The 16763-nt window shown below is 41.1% G+C and overlaps 1 protein-coding gene across 1 annotated transcript; it reads left to right on the top strand.

Moving 5' to 3' along the window:
- Positions 1–94: 94 nt before the first annotated feature.
- On the top strand, positions 95–13793 carry EAF2 (ELL associated factor 2). The gene is made up of 6 exons (XM_040602920.1): positions 95–278; positions 2853–2947; positions 3629–3765; positions 4521–4666; positions 8209–8475; positions 12950–13793. Exons 1-6 carry the CDS (start codon positions 176–178, stop codon positions 12994–12996), a joined length of 795 nt encoding a protein of 264 aa, XP_040458854.1. The 5' UTR covers positions 95–175; the 3' UTR covers positions 12997–13793.
- The last annotated feature ends 2970 nt before the right edge of the window (positions 13794–16763 follow it).

Below are 16763 nucleotides of genomic sequence, written 5' to 3'. Positions count from 1 at the left end.
CCGGCGGCGGCCTGTGGGAGTGCGGGTGGGCAGGGCCTAGGCCGGCCCGGGGGGGCGCGTCCGTCGGGGTGCGTGGGCGTGCCCGGGCGGTGCGAGGGATGTTCGGCGGCGGCGGCGGCAGTGGCGGGGGCCGCCCGGGCTCGCCATGGTTTGAGGCGCGGTCTGAGGCGCTGCGATGAACGGGACGGTCCCCTCGCTTTTCGACCCCAAGGAGCGGGTGCTGAAGCTGGGCGAGACTTTCGAGAAGCAGCCGCGCTGCGCCTTCCACACCGTCCGCTGTGAGCATGGGGCCGGGGCAGCCCCCCAGGGGCGCGTCGCGGGGCGGGGAGGCCGGCTGGGCAGGTGCCGCGGCCCGGCTCGCAGGCCCGGGAGCCGCGGGCGGGTCGGAGCGGCCCGGGCGGGCAGCGGTGCGAGGGCGGGCGCGGCGCGGCCGGCGGCCGGGCGCTGGAGGCGGAGAAGGGCGGCGTGGCAGAGCCGCCGCGGGGCCGGCGTGCGTCGTGGCCGGGCGCGGGCCCCCCCCGCCTGGGCGGCCGCCGAAGCGCTGCCCGTGTGCGGTAGGCAGGTCGCACCGGCAGCCCGCTGGGCGCTGAAACACCGGCCGGCTGCACCGGCGGGGCCCGGGGAGCCGGGGCGGGTTGGTCGGCCTCGTCCCGGGGTGGCGGGGCGCCCCGGAGGGCCGAGCCCCCGTGGCTGGGGCGGTGCGAGCCGTGCTCCGGCCGCTGCCCAGCGCCGCTTGCCGACGGGGTGCGCGGCCGCTGCCTCCCGGCGCTGCCCGCGCTAGGCACGAACGTCCCTCTGTACAACCCCTGCGCCCCCAGCAGCGTCTCGGTGCGGTTCTGCTGAAAACCGAGCCGGGCTCAGCCTCCGGGTTTGTGCTCTCGTGCTTAGTTTTTAGAAGTACCATTCAGCAATCAAAGGTTACAGGCAGTATTAATCACAAAGTGAGTGCACCCTCCCTGAGTACATAATTACTATCTAGAGAGGTGTGTGCTCAAAGATTCTGAGGGTAGCTAGGAAACAAATGCTCTCAGGATTATAGTTCTGGTAATTTAGGACTGCTGCTTCTGGTTTTGATGTCTCATTATTTATAGACCGATCCCCAAGATTCACTCTCACGTAGGTTCTCTGGAGAATGGCCCATATGCTTTCGCGCAGTGCAGCGGGATGGGTAAAGTGCCTTCCGTGAGCAAATGGCACAGCACTTGGTAGGGATTGTCTGCAACTGTGGGAGGGAGCAGGCAAAAGCTATAAATGGAATTAAACAAATGCTGTAACTTGAAGTTTACCCTAATTTTAAAGAGGACTAAAAACCACGTCTAGTTACCTCCTACCCTTATGATTTCTTGCCGACTCCTGCAATTTGATGATTTATTCTGAAATCTGTTTGGAAATCTCTCTTCCTTTCCAACAAATGAGACTTAGAAACTGGCGTGTTCAATCAGTTCTGTCAAGTGCCCATCCAAAAATATCCTCTAACACCTGAACTTTTTGTTAACAAATGAGTAAAGGGGAAGACATCTGCTGGTTAAAAGTTAAGATCAGAAGTCTGTTTATGGACACCGGAATAAGTATCTTAATTTTCTGAAGTATTAACAATGCAGTGGCCATATATTAAAGCAAACATTCTCTAATTCGGTGAGAAACTTTGGAACTATTGTACACTTATCCCTGTAAGACTATGTGTGGGATTTTTGCCGTAAACGAGGTTACCAGGGGCTGTTACCTGAGTCTTAGTGCAAAGCCTTCTGCTGCGTGCATAGTCCTGCCCACCAGCTCTTGAAGCTCGGTTTTCTTGCCTGGTCGGTGTGCAGGCTGGAGCCACGGTTCCCAGCTGTGGTCTGTGCTGCCTGGGCTGTGGGCTGTGGGCAGTGTTATTGAACTGGGAAGCTCCCCAGCCATAACAGAGTGTTGTGCCTGTGACCAGCAGGTTGTGAGGCAGGGGAGTGTGCCAGCTAGTGGGTCCCCTTTACGTGCCTGGTCCCTCCATGCCTCTCTTCGGCTGCAACAGGGTGTCTCTCCACAGCATGTGAGGCAGGGCACCGGACATCCCCGGGGTGTCAGGCTGGCCCTGTGCCTGCGTTTGCTGGAACCATGGGTTCAAGCCCTCTACCACGTGCCTTGCAGGGTGTTTTGATGCTGTCCTATCTCCCTAGATCTGTGCCAGCAGGCCTTTCAGCCCTGTAGCCCTTCCTCATTCATTTGTGGTGGAAATATTTCATAGATGATGGTATGTTACATGGCTGCAGTGCTAATGCCTGAACACATGCTCATTTTCAATGTCTCAGATTTTTGAAAGGGACTAGAAATTGATACCTTCTTTTGTTTAAAACTTGTTTTAATTAATTCTTCAGGTGTTGAAAGAGAAAGAGGAAATTAGGATTTAATTGGGAAGTAATTTCACTTTTGACAAAAATAAATATACTGAAACTCAAGCTTTGGTCAGTTTCTGATTTGCATGTTATAGTAAAATCAGAAATGGATACTGAGGATTGACGTTCTCTGCATTTTTAGTCACTTGTCTACATCGCCCATGTTTGGGATCAACATTTTCAAGAACTATTTGTGGATTTGTGTTTTGAAATGTAACACAACTTGTTCAGCCTTTTTATTCATTAAAACCTAAGAGCGTTTTCTGATGTTAACCAAAACATTTTAAAGTTTATACTGATTCTTGAGAAAACCATCGTCTTTTAATTCTACAGACTTATGGAATAATCTGCTCATGGGAATACCAAGTGTTACACTAGCAAAAAAGGCTTTAGCTTAATAGTCTCCAACTGCAATTAAAAGGTGTCTACATTTATAAGATTCCTGAAAAGCCTCTAAATAATCCAGTTTGATTTTATATTTAGATGACTTTAAGCCTGCGTCCATTGATATGTCCTGTGAAGGAGACCTTGAAGTTGGCAAAGGTGAACAGGTGACAATAACGCTGCCTAATATTGAGGTGAGTGAAGTGGCTGAAGAGTGGTGGGCCTAAGGAAATTACTTATTTTGTTGTCATACTTGTATACTGGTTACAGAAGGATATGAAGTTACAGTACTTTTTCAGAGCTGCTTGTGATTTTTAGAGTAGAAAAACAATTGCTCTAAGCACATAAAATTACAAAAGACCTAAAGGTTAAACAGCTGCTCTATAACTTTAAGTGTATTCACCACATTGGAAATATGCTGTAGGATGATCCAGGAGTGTTGCGTACACAGAAAAGCTTCGTGTGTGTGTGTTGGCAGTGCAAATTTCCCCTTGGTATTTACTGCTCTAGTGCAGTTCTAAAGCAGGAAAGACTGGAAAGGGAAAATTTACTACCTGCCACACTTTACTGCTCTACTGATATGGTAACTGAAACCCCTTTTGGTAAAAGGAGTCCTACAGTGAGCAGGCTCTCATTGGGAAATAAGCATTTAATAATTTTCAAACTAAGCTAAGCTGGGTGAAATCCTGTTGCACTCAGACACCAGCTGCTTTTGGTCATGGTTACTGTGAATCTAACTTGAATTAACTGATAACTTTTTTAGAGGCTAGAAATGATCACTTGTAGAGAAGTTGTCATCACTGTGTTGTTGCTGTTTCTAGGGGGGAAAAAAATAAAAAGACTACAGGAGTAACACTGGACTTCTAATTTAATAGGGCTCAACTCCACCAGTGACTGTGTTCAAGGGCTCAAAGAAACCTTACCTAAAAGAATGTATCTTAATTATCAACCATGACACTGGAGAATGTCGCCTGGAGAAACTTAGTAGCAACATCACTGTGAAAAAAACCAGGTGGGTGATTTACAGGAGAAACAAGTGTGCTTTACTCATTGTGAAAATCAATTTGTTAAGGCGTCTAAATTGAGATCCGTAACTACCCATTACTATTTTTGGTGAAACATAATTTTTAGAAAGTACTTGGCCTTGTTCACTAGCGTGAAAAGCCTGCTTTCTCAGCACACTGACTTCACAGCTTTCGAGTCTTGACTGGTGGAAGAAATGGGAATTTTGGTGTGTGGGTTTTTTTGTTTTTTTTTAAGTAAAACCTGTCACGTGGTTGAAAAATGGTAACTATTTTCTGATGAGTTCAGATGGGGAAAAAAATATCTGTTTGGAAGGTAGCTTGCCTACTGTCTTCTGACTCCTCAATGAGAAAAGTAAAAAAATAAATTTTGTGACATGTTTCAGCAATATTAATGGCTTGTTTTTCTCATAAAAAATTCTGAATTTTTTTTTTTTTCTACTGCTGATTCCATGTAAGTAATTTCCAGCGGGATTCTTATTAAGTGATCCTGGGCAGCCAGGTATTAAAACAAATCAACTGGCAAAGGGTTATAAAGTTATTAGCACTGTATTAAAAAACAATTTTTCATATATCGATATATAATTGTATGCCAATATAATAACATACCTAGAAATTTAATTATGCTATTTAGAAAGGCATGATAAATAATTCTATAAATTAAGGTGCTAACTCCCCTGTATTCTTGCCTTTTTCCTTGCATCTTGTCTTCTATTAATTCAAAATCTTTTGCCTTTACACACAGAGCTGAAGGAAGCAGTAAAGTCCAGTCTCGCTTAGAGCAGCAACAGCAACAAATGCGAAATGCAAGTAAGATTCCAAACAACGTTAAAAATTCTCCACCAAAAGAAAAGATGTTTCCATCTTCTCCTATGGACGATATTGAACGAGGTAAGCTCTGCTGGCACATAAATTTCAGAAACTTTGCTCTTAACTAGCAATTAGTTTTGAGAGCCAAGAGGTTTTGTTTGTGTATGGGGTTTTTTTGTTTGTTTTTGTTTTTAATTTGAGATTCATACTAGAGGCTAATTATGTAAGCACTTTACCCTGATATGAAAGTGAACACTCTGGCTCAAGTGGTAATAAAGCAGTATTTGAAACTTGCTAGGGTAAAAAATCAGATGGACCATCAGGTTTTATAATGCCAAGGGTCTTGCTGCTCTCTCTTTGGTTCTTTGTCTTCTGCTGCTATTTTAATCGAGTATATAGCTGGTTGTATTGTGGCACTGGAACTGAGTCCCTTCCATTTTGTCACTGCTTCTCATTCTTTCCCTGCACTCAGCAAACGTATAGGTTACAGGGATTTACAACTCGGAATACATTTTAAATTACTGCATAAGACCTTGTGAAAGATGAGGTTCCAATGAAAAAGATGGCTCAAAACCTGCATAAATCAATCCTTGAACAGTGCTGCGTGCTGTATTCTTGAGGGACTCTGGTTTGATGAAACACTCATATTTCACTTAATAGGAGGCCTTATTTCCTTTTGGAGGACAAGGAAGATGGCAGGTGGTAATTACTTGCTACAGAAATGCTGACAGGTGGCAGTTTCATTGACTGGAGTTGACATCTGCCTCCCAAGATGTTCTGAATTCCTTTAAACAGATATTATTTTTTTTCAGATGTGTCATTATGAAGGTGGTTTGTTGTTTTTTTTTTTCCATTTTGGTCTTAAACTCTGAGCAGAAATCTATGCTACAGAACAGGGTTAGGATACATGAAAGGTTGCAAAGAGGAAGGAGTACTTGAGTGAGTAGAATAAAATTGTGCTTTTTCTTAGTGGTCAGTTGTTTTGGGGGGAGTGGTGGTGTCAAACGTGTTGCAGGCCACCAAAGTGGCTGCCAACATGTATTCAAACTCTTGTGTCATGCCAGTCCAATTTTGAGTACTATTAAAGAATGCAGAATAATTGACAAATAGGGATTGTAGAGACCTTTTAAAGTCATCTAATCCATCTTTCTGTCCTAAAGTCAGATTTCTGATGTAATTTTTAAACCTGTTTTTAAAGCCTTCCAGTGACAGATCCTGTGTTCTCTCTGGCAATCTGTTCCAGGGCTTTGCTTTCCTCACTGTTCAGGTTCTTCCTAATAAATAATCTGACAGCAAGCCCGTTACTACTTTCATATTGATCATACAAGTATAGACCAGATTATTCTGCTGCTTTTTAGCGTCCTTCATGTACTCGGAAGCTGCTATGTTTTTCCTATTTTTCATGTGAAATGATGACAGCTGGTTCAGCCTTTCCTTAGAAGTTAAGTTTTCTAGATCCCTGATTCATTGTCACAATCCTTTAACTGTCTTACGAGTCCCAAAACTTCCTGAAATATAGTGCCTAAATAGATTTACTATTTTCAGGTAAGGTTTTATCAGTGCTGAGTTGAACAAGAAGGCTGTCTTACAGGCACTATTAATCTTTATGCACAAAGACCAAATATTATCATGTCCCAGTGTAATGCTTGTCATTTCCACAACAGCATGGTGTGGTAGAACTGTGTGTAGTGATCCACTGTAAGTCAAAGACTATTCAGATTTGTTGCCTACTTACACAGCCACGGGATGAAGAATGATTAACTGACTATTCCTGTCACTACCTTGACTTGCTACTAACTTTGTTTTCTTGGGTGGGGGGAGATCACTGTACTTTTGTCCTCTAGTATGCATACAACCCTTCTTTCACTGTTTGAAAATACTTAATTTGAATTCTGTCAGATAAATTCTGTCAAAATTCAAGGCAGAAATCTTATTCCTTAGTTTTTGGTATTAGCCTTCCACTAAAAATTTTTCTTATTAGACATTGGTGAGAGCATGGAGGAAGTAGAATTAAATGCGTAGGACTTGAGCGGTATCTTTCTGTTAGTTTACAGCTCCAGATGTGTGGTAGATCAGTTGTTTCTTCGGCCTTTCTTCTCTTTAATTTTGAAATGTTTTCTCGATTGTTCTGCTAGCTACATCCTAATTTTTGCCTTAGCTTTTCTGTATTCTTTTTTGTCCTTACGCTGTTTTCTTATACATGTCCTTGGATGTATATGGAGGATATTTCCATTTATTCCCCTCCTTGCCTTTTCTTTCTTTATGTTTGAGTCAGCCAGTATGGACTTGCATTGTGCTTTCTGTTCTTCCTTTGCATTGGGTTAGTTTGTCCTTGTAGCCGTTGCTGCACTATTCCAGGTGCCATTTTTCCTGAACACAGTTTTCCTTTAGACTGGCCTCTGATAAGGCTTACTGGCCTAAGTAATTTTTCTTTAGAGTGGGCTTTGATAACTCGGAATTGGAAGGCTTCATAAAAGTTTGTGTTGAAGCTTATTCTTTTGTTGTCCCTTCTCTTGATTAAGCTCTGAGCTGTCTTGCATCACAGTGACTTTCATCCTCAACCTCTTCGTCTGTATTGGGTAAATTTGAAGTAAGATGAACTACTCTGCTTTTTATATGTGGTACATCAAAGCTCTTCCTGAAGTATTCCAAGTGCTTCTAAGACCATCTTAACAAATGGCTGGGTAGTTACAATCTCGTTTAACGATGAACTTGTGTACTCTGGGTAACTCCTCAAGTAGCTGTATAAAATCTCCATCCATCTGTTTCAGACTTCTTGCATCAGTAGATGCTTTGTACAATTATTATGTGTGCTCTTTCTGCAAAACTTAATCTCTTCTGTTGTACTTCGGCTAGTATATATCACGATTGCACACTGTGTAGATGTTGTATTTAGTCACACTCTCCTAAATATTATTGTAGCCAGGTGAGTTTTCATCAAAAATGCAAGTTGGTTGAGTCAATTTGATCTGTTAATTTCCAGTATTTATTGTCTAGCTCATGTTGTTCTAGTCTTTTTAAAGAGATCTATAAAGAGAACAATAATTTGGTGAAATCTTCCCAGTAGTAAACTGGATGGTTCCTTTGCATATTCTTCATGCTTAACTTGGTTTTGAGCAAAATGTCACATAGTCCAAACAACTGTATTGATGGTAACACTGAACTGCTGGGAGGCGTCTTGGCTGCAGCTGCAGACATCTTACAACTAACTTATCTCTGTGATTGCAACTGCAGTTTTTAGTCAGTGAAAAGCATCTTTGGGGGGGCTAAGGTAAATACAGATGATTTGTTAGTTGCAGAAATTAAAGACTATGTGAGATGCACTGCCCTGTGGAATGTGGGGTTAGCATTTGGGTTTGCAGTCACGCTTATTCTAACACTTGGCTTGAAAGGGAGAAAGTGCCCAAGCTATAAGAGAAGAAAACCACATGACAGGCTGGATGTTTGCTTGTGCCCTTTTGTTTGTCTGGAGAGTTGGTGGCTTTGGTTTGGGTTTTTTAGTTGCTATAATGCGTGTACCAGATTTCAGTTGTTGATTTTTCTTTTTTATGTTTCCCCCCGCTCCCCCCTTACATTTCAATTACAATGAATGTTAACTGAGAAACAAATCATCTTGTTTGCAGAGCTAAAAGCAGAAGCCAGTATCATGGACCAGCTGAGTAGCTCTGACAGTTCATCTGACTCTAAAAGTTCTTCGTCCTCTTCATCAAGTAGTGAAAATAGTTCTAGTGATTCTGAAGATGAGGAAACGAAGCCCTCTCTTCCTATGTCAATGCCATATTTGCAGCCGCAGCCTACTGTGTCTGCCATACCACAACAGGCTGTCCCTGACAAAGATGCCAGTCATAACAGATCCCAAGAGAGCAGTGGTCATATGATGAATACACTACGTAAGTACAAAAGCTGTTCTTTTCTTAGTGCACAATTCCAGACATCAAGATTCTGAAAGGAAACCATATTGTTTTTAAGTATGTCTCTGTTATAATTAAAACTGTGGGAAGTGATGCTAGGGTTTGATTGTTCAGCAGCGGTCTGAATTAGACACTGGGCTAGAAGGTTCTTGGTCCCCAGAGGTATTAAATTAAAGCTGATGCAGTTGAAAATATTTTCCTAAGCTCTTCTGTCTTCTTCCCAGTTATATACATTGGGACTGGAGAACAGCAATTTTATATTGAAAATACTTGAACTACCAGGGCACTCCCAAAACATATGCTTATAATTTCTTGGGCAGAGCTATGGGAAAGATACTACTCACAATACTCTGAATTACAGAAGAGGTGGAGCATTCTTAGCTACTTCAGCTACTATTATTCATGGCACTGCTCCACTGGAGCATGGCAAAACTGTCCTTTGCACATAAGGAATGAGGCGATTTGCTTTCAGGTGATACTAATCTTATCCTACCCATTCAGGCAAGTAAAAATGTAAATGGGAGAGTAGCTGTGGTGTTGTCCAAGAAGTGGTTGCTGCACCACCTGGAACTGAGTGCTCAGTGTATTCAAAAATGGAGAGTTTGGACAGAAAAAAAATCCCACTAGGTAGAGAACCTTAACTTTGCCACCTAAATAGCAGGAGTATTCAGAAATAGAAGTGAATATTCAGCTATGGTGACTCTTCAGAAATTATGACGTTTTTAATTAGATGCTTAGCTGCGGGCTCTTGGTTTGAAGAGATTCCCATCAACCCTGGTTTGCAGCCTGAGATCTTCCAGGTTTATCATTTATATGTAAACTTGTTACGCTGAAATTTTAGACTCTGGCAGATCTACTCTTATTTCAATACTTAATGGATAACATGAACAGGTTTGGATGTGTTTTGGTTTTTTTTTGTAGCTAGTATTTAAATACTCAATTAAATATCTGTGCTGGTTATTTATATATGGCATTAACAGATAAGATCAGACTGAAAAGTCCTGTGACTGTGTGCAGGACTAAATGCTGCTTTCATTTTACTGTCATGGTAGAGAACAATGTCTTCATGTTTATAATCTGCGTATCTTTAGAGTGTGCCACTTATTTCAGTCCTTGTTCACAAATGGGATTTCCCGTTCTTCATGCTTTAAATAAAACTGTTACGAAAATGAGATTAAGCTCTATCCCCAGTGACAGAATCCCAGCTGGCAAAGCTTCCACTAAGAAATATGCTTACAAGTAGAGGTGGCCAAGTCCACCAGTTCCAACAGTCAGAGTGCAAAAACGCTGCTTAAGACATGACAACATCAAAACTGTTACAGAGAAGGTTGGTGGCTTGATGGTGCTCAAGAGCCATGTTGACAGGTAGAACCTCTATAGGTAGCATCAAGCCTTGGGCTTCACTATCTGAGCTTGCCTAGATCTTTAACTTAACCCCATTTACTGCTGTTATGGTTAGAGATCTATTTACTGCTTAAAACAATTCTGTCTGCCACTTCCAGTGTGGTTAACACTTAAAATACACTTCAACTAGTCAAAGATTAAAACAGTTACTTTCAAGTAGAATGCGTTTCTCTAGCTCCCTTGCTGAGTGAATTTGGCCGGAGAGTGAAACCTGGAGAAACCAAATGGATAGCACATGGTTCTAGCTTGAATGGCAAGAGTTCTCAGTCGGGGTCCTGTACAGTCATTTCTTCCATCTCAAAAAATGTTTTTGTAAAACAAAATATTGAATCAACAAATGTTAGCACAAGCTGTTGGCTTGTCTAATCCTGTTTTTGACGTTTAACTGCTTATGTGTGTGACTAGTTTTGTGCACCTCTGTAGAATCGGGGCCATAGTGGGTAATTAGTGAAGTTTTCCTTTGGCTTGCTGTGTGCAGGCAGAAGGCTGGGGGAAAGCTTAAAGAGCAGACTTCCATCTTGCATGTAGAAATCATACAGCTGAGGCTTTGTGGAAATTGGAAAACACAGGAGGTGGTGTCTAGAGCATGGCAACCAAATACTTCTGTCAAATATACATAGTCTACCTCTTCAGGAATCTGGGGCTCAGGACTTCCCCTCACTCCAAGAATACTGCTTTTTCCCCTTTCTACTTTCAGAAGATGATTGTATAGATTCACAACTTGCCTTATAAGAAAGTTTGTAAATGGTGGCGCTAACGAATCTGTTCTTTATAGATACTTGATCATGTGTTGCTTTAAACAGAAAGTAGACATAAGCAAGTGTTACGCTGGTTTTTCTTTGGAAAATTACTTTAACGTAGGTTGGCTATTCTGGGGCCTTGTGTTATGTGTGTGGTATTCAGGACAACTTCTTTTGATACTTAGTGCTAGTACAAGCAGCTAGTCATGAAATAATTTTCCCTTGTATTAATTTGGTGTTGGTGTGACCACCAAGATCTGCGAAACACGGGTCGCTCCTATGAGTTTCCTTGTCCCCTATGACTCACAAGAATTCAGTTGAACGGAATAGTCACCGATGTAAAAGTTTAGGAAATGTTGAAATTTGCAATGCGATCTATTTCCCTAGTTACTATTGCAATTGGCACTGTGAAAAACCAAATTCAACAGTTTTCCCAACTTTATTGCTGCCTCGTAAGTACAACAGAGTCTAGAAGTTTGATCAGAGTCTTAGTTAAATGAACTTTCCGTTCTTGCACCGAACCCATCTGAAAACTACTAACTCCAGTCTGTGTTATTTTGCCATATCTCTGAAGGTGGTTTTGGAGATAGGGTTATAAAAATGGGGCAGAAGCTTTTCCCTGAAGTAAATCCTAATGCATTATTTCTGACTCTGGAACTTGGAGTTCTTGCTTTTCCCATCTGCTGGTTTTCACAAGCACTGGTATTTTTGGCTGGTGTTACAGGGTTTGTGTAATTTCTATTAACTTTGTTGAAATAGTTATCCTGCAGTCTTCAAAAGTTTTTTGGAAGGTTATCTTCTTGTTCATACTCCCAGTCCTCTCCTAAAGCAGGTAGTGCATAACAGGGCTGGGATTTCTAAGAATTCACTTTAAGTTTTCCTTTGAGTGATAAATGCATGATTTTAATCTACTAATACCATTCTCTGTCTTGAAATATTATTTCTTAGGATAATATATTGTCCTGAATAATTATTGACAAATTATTTTGTTCTTTGAAAATTGCTTTTTAATTTATATTAAAATAACACAGCTGTACATGCTGTCTCTATATAAAGGATTGGAAAAGATTTGGCTACAGTAGTACTCTAAAGATTGCTGGAAACAGCCATCTTCACTATTCTTGTCTTATATAAAGTGTTTTCTGTTTTGCTGCAGAAAATCATGTACCGCTTTCTAAGCTTTAGTGATGACATAGTGGAAAACAAAGGAAGGCTAGATGCAGCCACGTTAAAGACTTAAGTGTTCTGGCAGAAATTATATGCCTGATAACAAAAGATCCAATCTGTGTGTCTTGTTGGGTTTACCCTCTTGAGGTTACTTTTTACCCATCTGCAAAAGTGATTTGTGAATGGTGCTGCAGCTGAGGAAAGGGCATGTGAAAATAGTGTGCCTACTCAGTGTCAGTGGTCGGTTTGTTTGTTTGGGTTTTTTGGTTTTGCTTTTTAGGCCATTTCTGCATAACCCGAGATACATTCTTTTTTTTTAAATGGCGGTTTGGCAAGGGAGGTGTGAATAAAAGCATACTAGTTGGAACAAATTCTTAATGTGCTGGAAATTGCTAGATACGATGTAGATTCTGTATAGTGTGCTACTGTATTTTTTGTTAGTTATCTGTCATCCTGGAAAGATTCCCTCCCTCCCACCCCCTAAGCTTATGGACATCCATTGCAAGTACAACATAGTCTTTCTTCTTACTTCCCCATTTTGAAACATATAGCCACCAAATTAAAGAGCTGTGTAAAATTTCTTTTGATGTTTTGTTTGTTCACTTGTTCCAAAACCTGTTTGAAATAGTAGGTCACTGATACATCTTTAAATGGCACATCAAAGAGCTGCTCTTCTTGATTGAGACACCACTTTGTTTTCAAGCACAGCTGAGTAGCATTCAGATGCATTAAAAAAACCAACAACTTGTTTTTCAGAAAACTGCATTCACCAGCAGTTTTCCCACTTATGAAGCATGAAAATGTGGGTGGCAAAGATAGCTAGGTGTTGTCTTTTGTGATCTGGTGATATTAAATAAATGCACTGTGGCTAATAAGCTAATGGCTTCCTTGCCAAGATTTTAAAATTGTAGGAAAGTGATCTTCCTAAGGTTGTGTCACTGGGGAATTTGGTTCTACACCTATTTATTTTCTTATCACAGAATAGTTTGGGTTCAAAAAGACCTTTTAAAGATTATCTAGTCCAACCCTGCAGACCTGTTTGGTATTAGTTTTTGTAAGCCTTTAATTGGGAGAGGGAATATCTTGAAAGAAGAGAAGTATTTCGTTGAAAATGACTAATATGATGACTCTCTTTCTTCTAGGAAATGACTTGCAGCTGAGCGAATCTGGAAGCGATAGTGATGACTGAACAATTTTTTGGCCTTAAATGTATCACCTTTTTTGCTAAATATGTCTTAGCATCTGTTTTGCACTAAGATTAGATTACCAGAGACTGGAATGAATGTCCTCGATTTTGATAATAGACATCCTAATTTTCTACTGACACATCATGTCTATAATACAGCGGCATTGATATCCTGTCAGTGCTATGGTTATGTGTTTATCTTTCAAATTACTGTATTTACAGTAAAATTGTATGTGATCTGATTTTGATTATGTTTGCCTCAGCCACCTGTTTTACTTGAAACTGATTTGTAACAGCTAGTTACTTTATATAAATAGTTATGGAATGGAGAAATTTCTGATATTTATGGAGGCAAGTTTCCTTCCTATCGTTTAAATGCTGAATGCTGATCTCACAACTTTTACTTGGAGGGAGTGAAAGGGAGAACAACTAAATGAGGTCTGCTGTGTCAGCTACACTTTTTGTTCAGTTCACAGTTCATACCTTTAAGGAAACTGCTGAATAATGTGGTCCACTAGTGCAGTTACAGTTTACAATTGTTCAACACATTGCTGAATTCTTAATTTCATTGTATTGTAGGACTTTATATTTCTGAGCCTCAAGATTCCTAAGGGAACTTGTCTATTCTCTGCCTTTTTTATGTAACTTGAATAGGCTGGTCTTTTTACAACCTTTTTGTATCTAAATTTAGATAACTGCAGAGACAGCAATGAATTTCCTTTCATTTAATTCTGTAACGGAAATCAGAAAACTACTTTGTAGGAGTATAAAAGTAATTTAATAAAGCAATATTTATCATTTTCATGTGTATGATTCTGTTTTAACTGGTTAAGGGTTCTACTTTCTATCTATCTACCCAGTGAAAGGGTCATGCAAAGAAGTAGGAAGCAATGAAACTGTAGCTCATAAGTCTCACTGATGGGGTGGGGAGCCCATAAGTGTTTGCCTGCATTGAGGTAAGCCCTAATAAGAGCTTGCCAAAAGTTTATGGTGGTGCTAGTGTACTGATGTTTGTTTGTTACAGACTATATCCAAATGCCATTGCATTAGCGATATTGCGTTAGACAAGAAAAGGTCTTATTTTTTTTCCTCATTTGAAATTATATTTCAAGACCTGAAGAACTGCAGGTAGGAGTCCAGAATTCATCCTGTAGTTTACTACTGAAGAGTTTTGTAACCAGCAGTAGCAACTGTCTGTAGGATGAATTTCAATGAGAGAAATCTGTTCAGTCTTGCACAGAAGTCTCCTGTGCTATATTGTAGGGACTGAGTCTCAGCTCTGTATCTAAACTGGGAGGACTGAATCCTATATGTAACCCTGAATGTGTAGATGTGAAAAAATGCACGCTAAGTAAATCATAGAATTATTTAGGTTGGAAAAAACCTTTAAGATCAAGTTCAACTGTTAACCAAACACTGTCAAGTCCACCACTAAACCATAATGTATACAGCAGATGGTACTAGACTAGCTTATTCTCTCAACTGTGCTGCAAGTATCAGCCTATGCTTAACCTCTACACAGATTGAGGCCGAAACCATGTCTACTCCTCACAAAGGAACCTTTGTTGGTACCACCAGGCAGAAACGTGGTATTGGAAATGCTGCTTTCTGATGCTTCCACACCTTGTGCTCTGTACCCCGAACTACGGCACTGGCCCATGCTCTGCACCAGGTAACAGCTTGCTAGTCTTCCAGCTTCCTGAAGTTGGTATCATAAAAAGCAAAACATTTTCTTGTTTATACTCAAAGGGAGAAGAAGCTCAAGTTAATAACTATGGGAGAACAGGTCTTTGAGAAGAAAAGGGTTAATGAGAAACCTTGAGGAAGGATGCTAGGTAATAACCTCCATAAGATACTTGAAACTGTCTCAAGAGAAAGGGCACAGAGTTCTCTGAAGGATCATCACTGTGGTGTGGGAACTCTTGCAGAGTACTTGCTTCTTGGCACCTGCTGCTAACAAAGTCTGCCAGGGCACTGTGAGGAGCTCAGATATTGCAGGTAATCTTAGGACTAAGGAGCTCTGTGTGCGAAATAGAAAGGGGCCCATGATAAGGGGTGTGTTCTGAGCTGAAATGCCCTCTTTTTGCCTTCCCTCTGTCCCTAGTGGTTTATCTGCATTAAAACCTGCCTTTAGGCCAGTGCTGAATTCTAATTTTAGCCAGAATGCTGCTGGTTTTTCTGTGTATTCAGGGTGTATGGGAGTGAGCAGATGTGTGGAAGCGCTGATCAGGCCAGGGTCTAAATCATGGAGAGTGTGTTTACTCATGGATTATAATCACTTTTTCAACAGTAACTGCTGAGTACGGTCTACCTGTATTTGTATATAATTTCACTCACGTGTATACAGGTGCTTTTATGTATATCTGGGAGTAAAGCAGATTTCCCAGTTCCTGAGTCTCAGGACTGTAACTAAGCCTATTCTATCTTTAGGATTTGATCTTTGGGTTGAAAGCTTTCTAAGATGGGAAGAGTCTCCGCTAAGCTTTTGTACAGCATGTAGTACAGAGTGATTAGTGGCCAGTCAGGCACTACCCAGTATAAATAAGTATGTGATATAGATGGATATATTCTGTCAAATGCACAGCTGTAATAATTCAGGAAAGGCTTCTTTAAATATCAAGACAGGGTATTAAGTGTTCTTATACAGATAATGGAACAGTGGAGAGGAACAGTGTTATTATACAGGTAATGGGGAAAAGATAATAAACATTAAATGTGCGAAGGAAAAAAGCTCTGTATGCCATACCCAGCCCAAATATATGTGATCTGACTCCTCCGTGTGTCAAACACAGGTAAGTGAGCTACAGAGCTTGCTTGGGCCTGTCATCATACAGAGGGGATTGGGTTGGATGTAATTTGGGACTTGCTGAGGGTACTTCCTCCCCAAAGGCTTGGTTTGTGGGTCCTGAGCGGTGCTGGGCCTCTGTTCCTACTGCAGGCTGTTCTCAAATGGAGTGAGAAGGTGGTTGCATTGAGATTTAGAAGCCTAAATAAGGGACTTATTCTAGCAATAGAAAACCGAATTAGGTTGTCTTTTTGATCTTGGAGTTGTTGGGGTTTTTTGGATCCTGATTGGAAAATTATTTTCTTCTCCTTGAAAAACAGTTTTATTCCTGTGATGTGAACTTAACTAGAAATGAATAAAATCAGCAACTGCTCAAAGTTCCTATGACCACTGTTCCTATGACCTCTGAGTGCCTCTTTCAAAATAATCTTCTGAAATGTATCTGCTTCTATCTTGTTGCTTTCAGCTATTTTGACTTTACATCTAGAAATCTAAAGCGTGTGTGTGTGTATCTCTAAGCAGTAGATACATTTGAAGACTTATTTTATTGTGACATTATAATTAAGCTATTGTATATAGTTTGGATTTGAGGAACATCTGCATATCACTTACATCAATAAATCAAATATATCTTCCAAAACCAGCAAAAAAATTTTGTTGTCTTCTGACTACTGCAGTGCTAAGGACCACTGCAGCCACAGCTCACCTTCACAGAGCCCTTCTCTCTGCATGGCACCTGGTATGTGCACAATTTGTTGAGTAACTATCTCTTCACGGTTGCAGTATTCAACCCCTGTTAAGTCCTGAGAGGGTGATTATGTACGCTTACCAGTTGTAACTACCTTGCCTGGCAGCTTCCAATTTTTGTAAGATCTCTGTCATATTCTTGTTTTCCATGAACCCTGCCTTGGGGCAGATGGAGAGGCTGAGGTGATCTCTTCAGGGCAGCCCTGGCATTGCTGTATTCCATGACTAACACTGGGAC

Source organism: Falco naumanni, chromosome 8 (assembly GCF_017639655.2).
Source record: "Falco naumanni isolate bFalNau1 chromosome 8, bFalNau1.pat, whole genome shotgun sequence".
Classification (NCBI taxonomy): domain Eukaryota; kingdom Metazoa; phylum Chordata; class Aves; order Falconiformes; family Falconidae; genus Falco; species Falco naumanni.
Note: the sequence above shows the minus strand (reverse complement) of the source record. Positions and strands in the feature narration are given on the sequence as shown.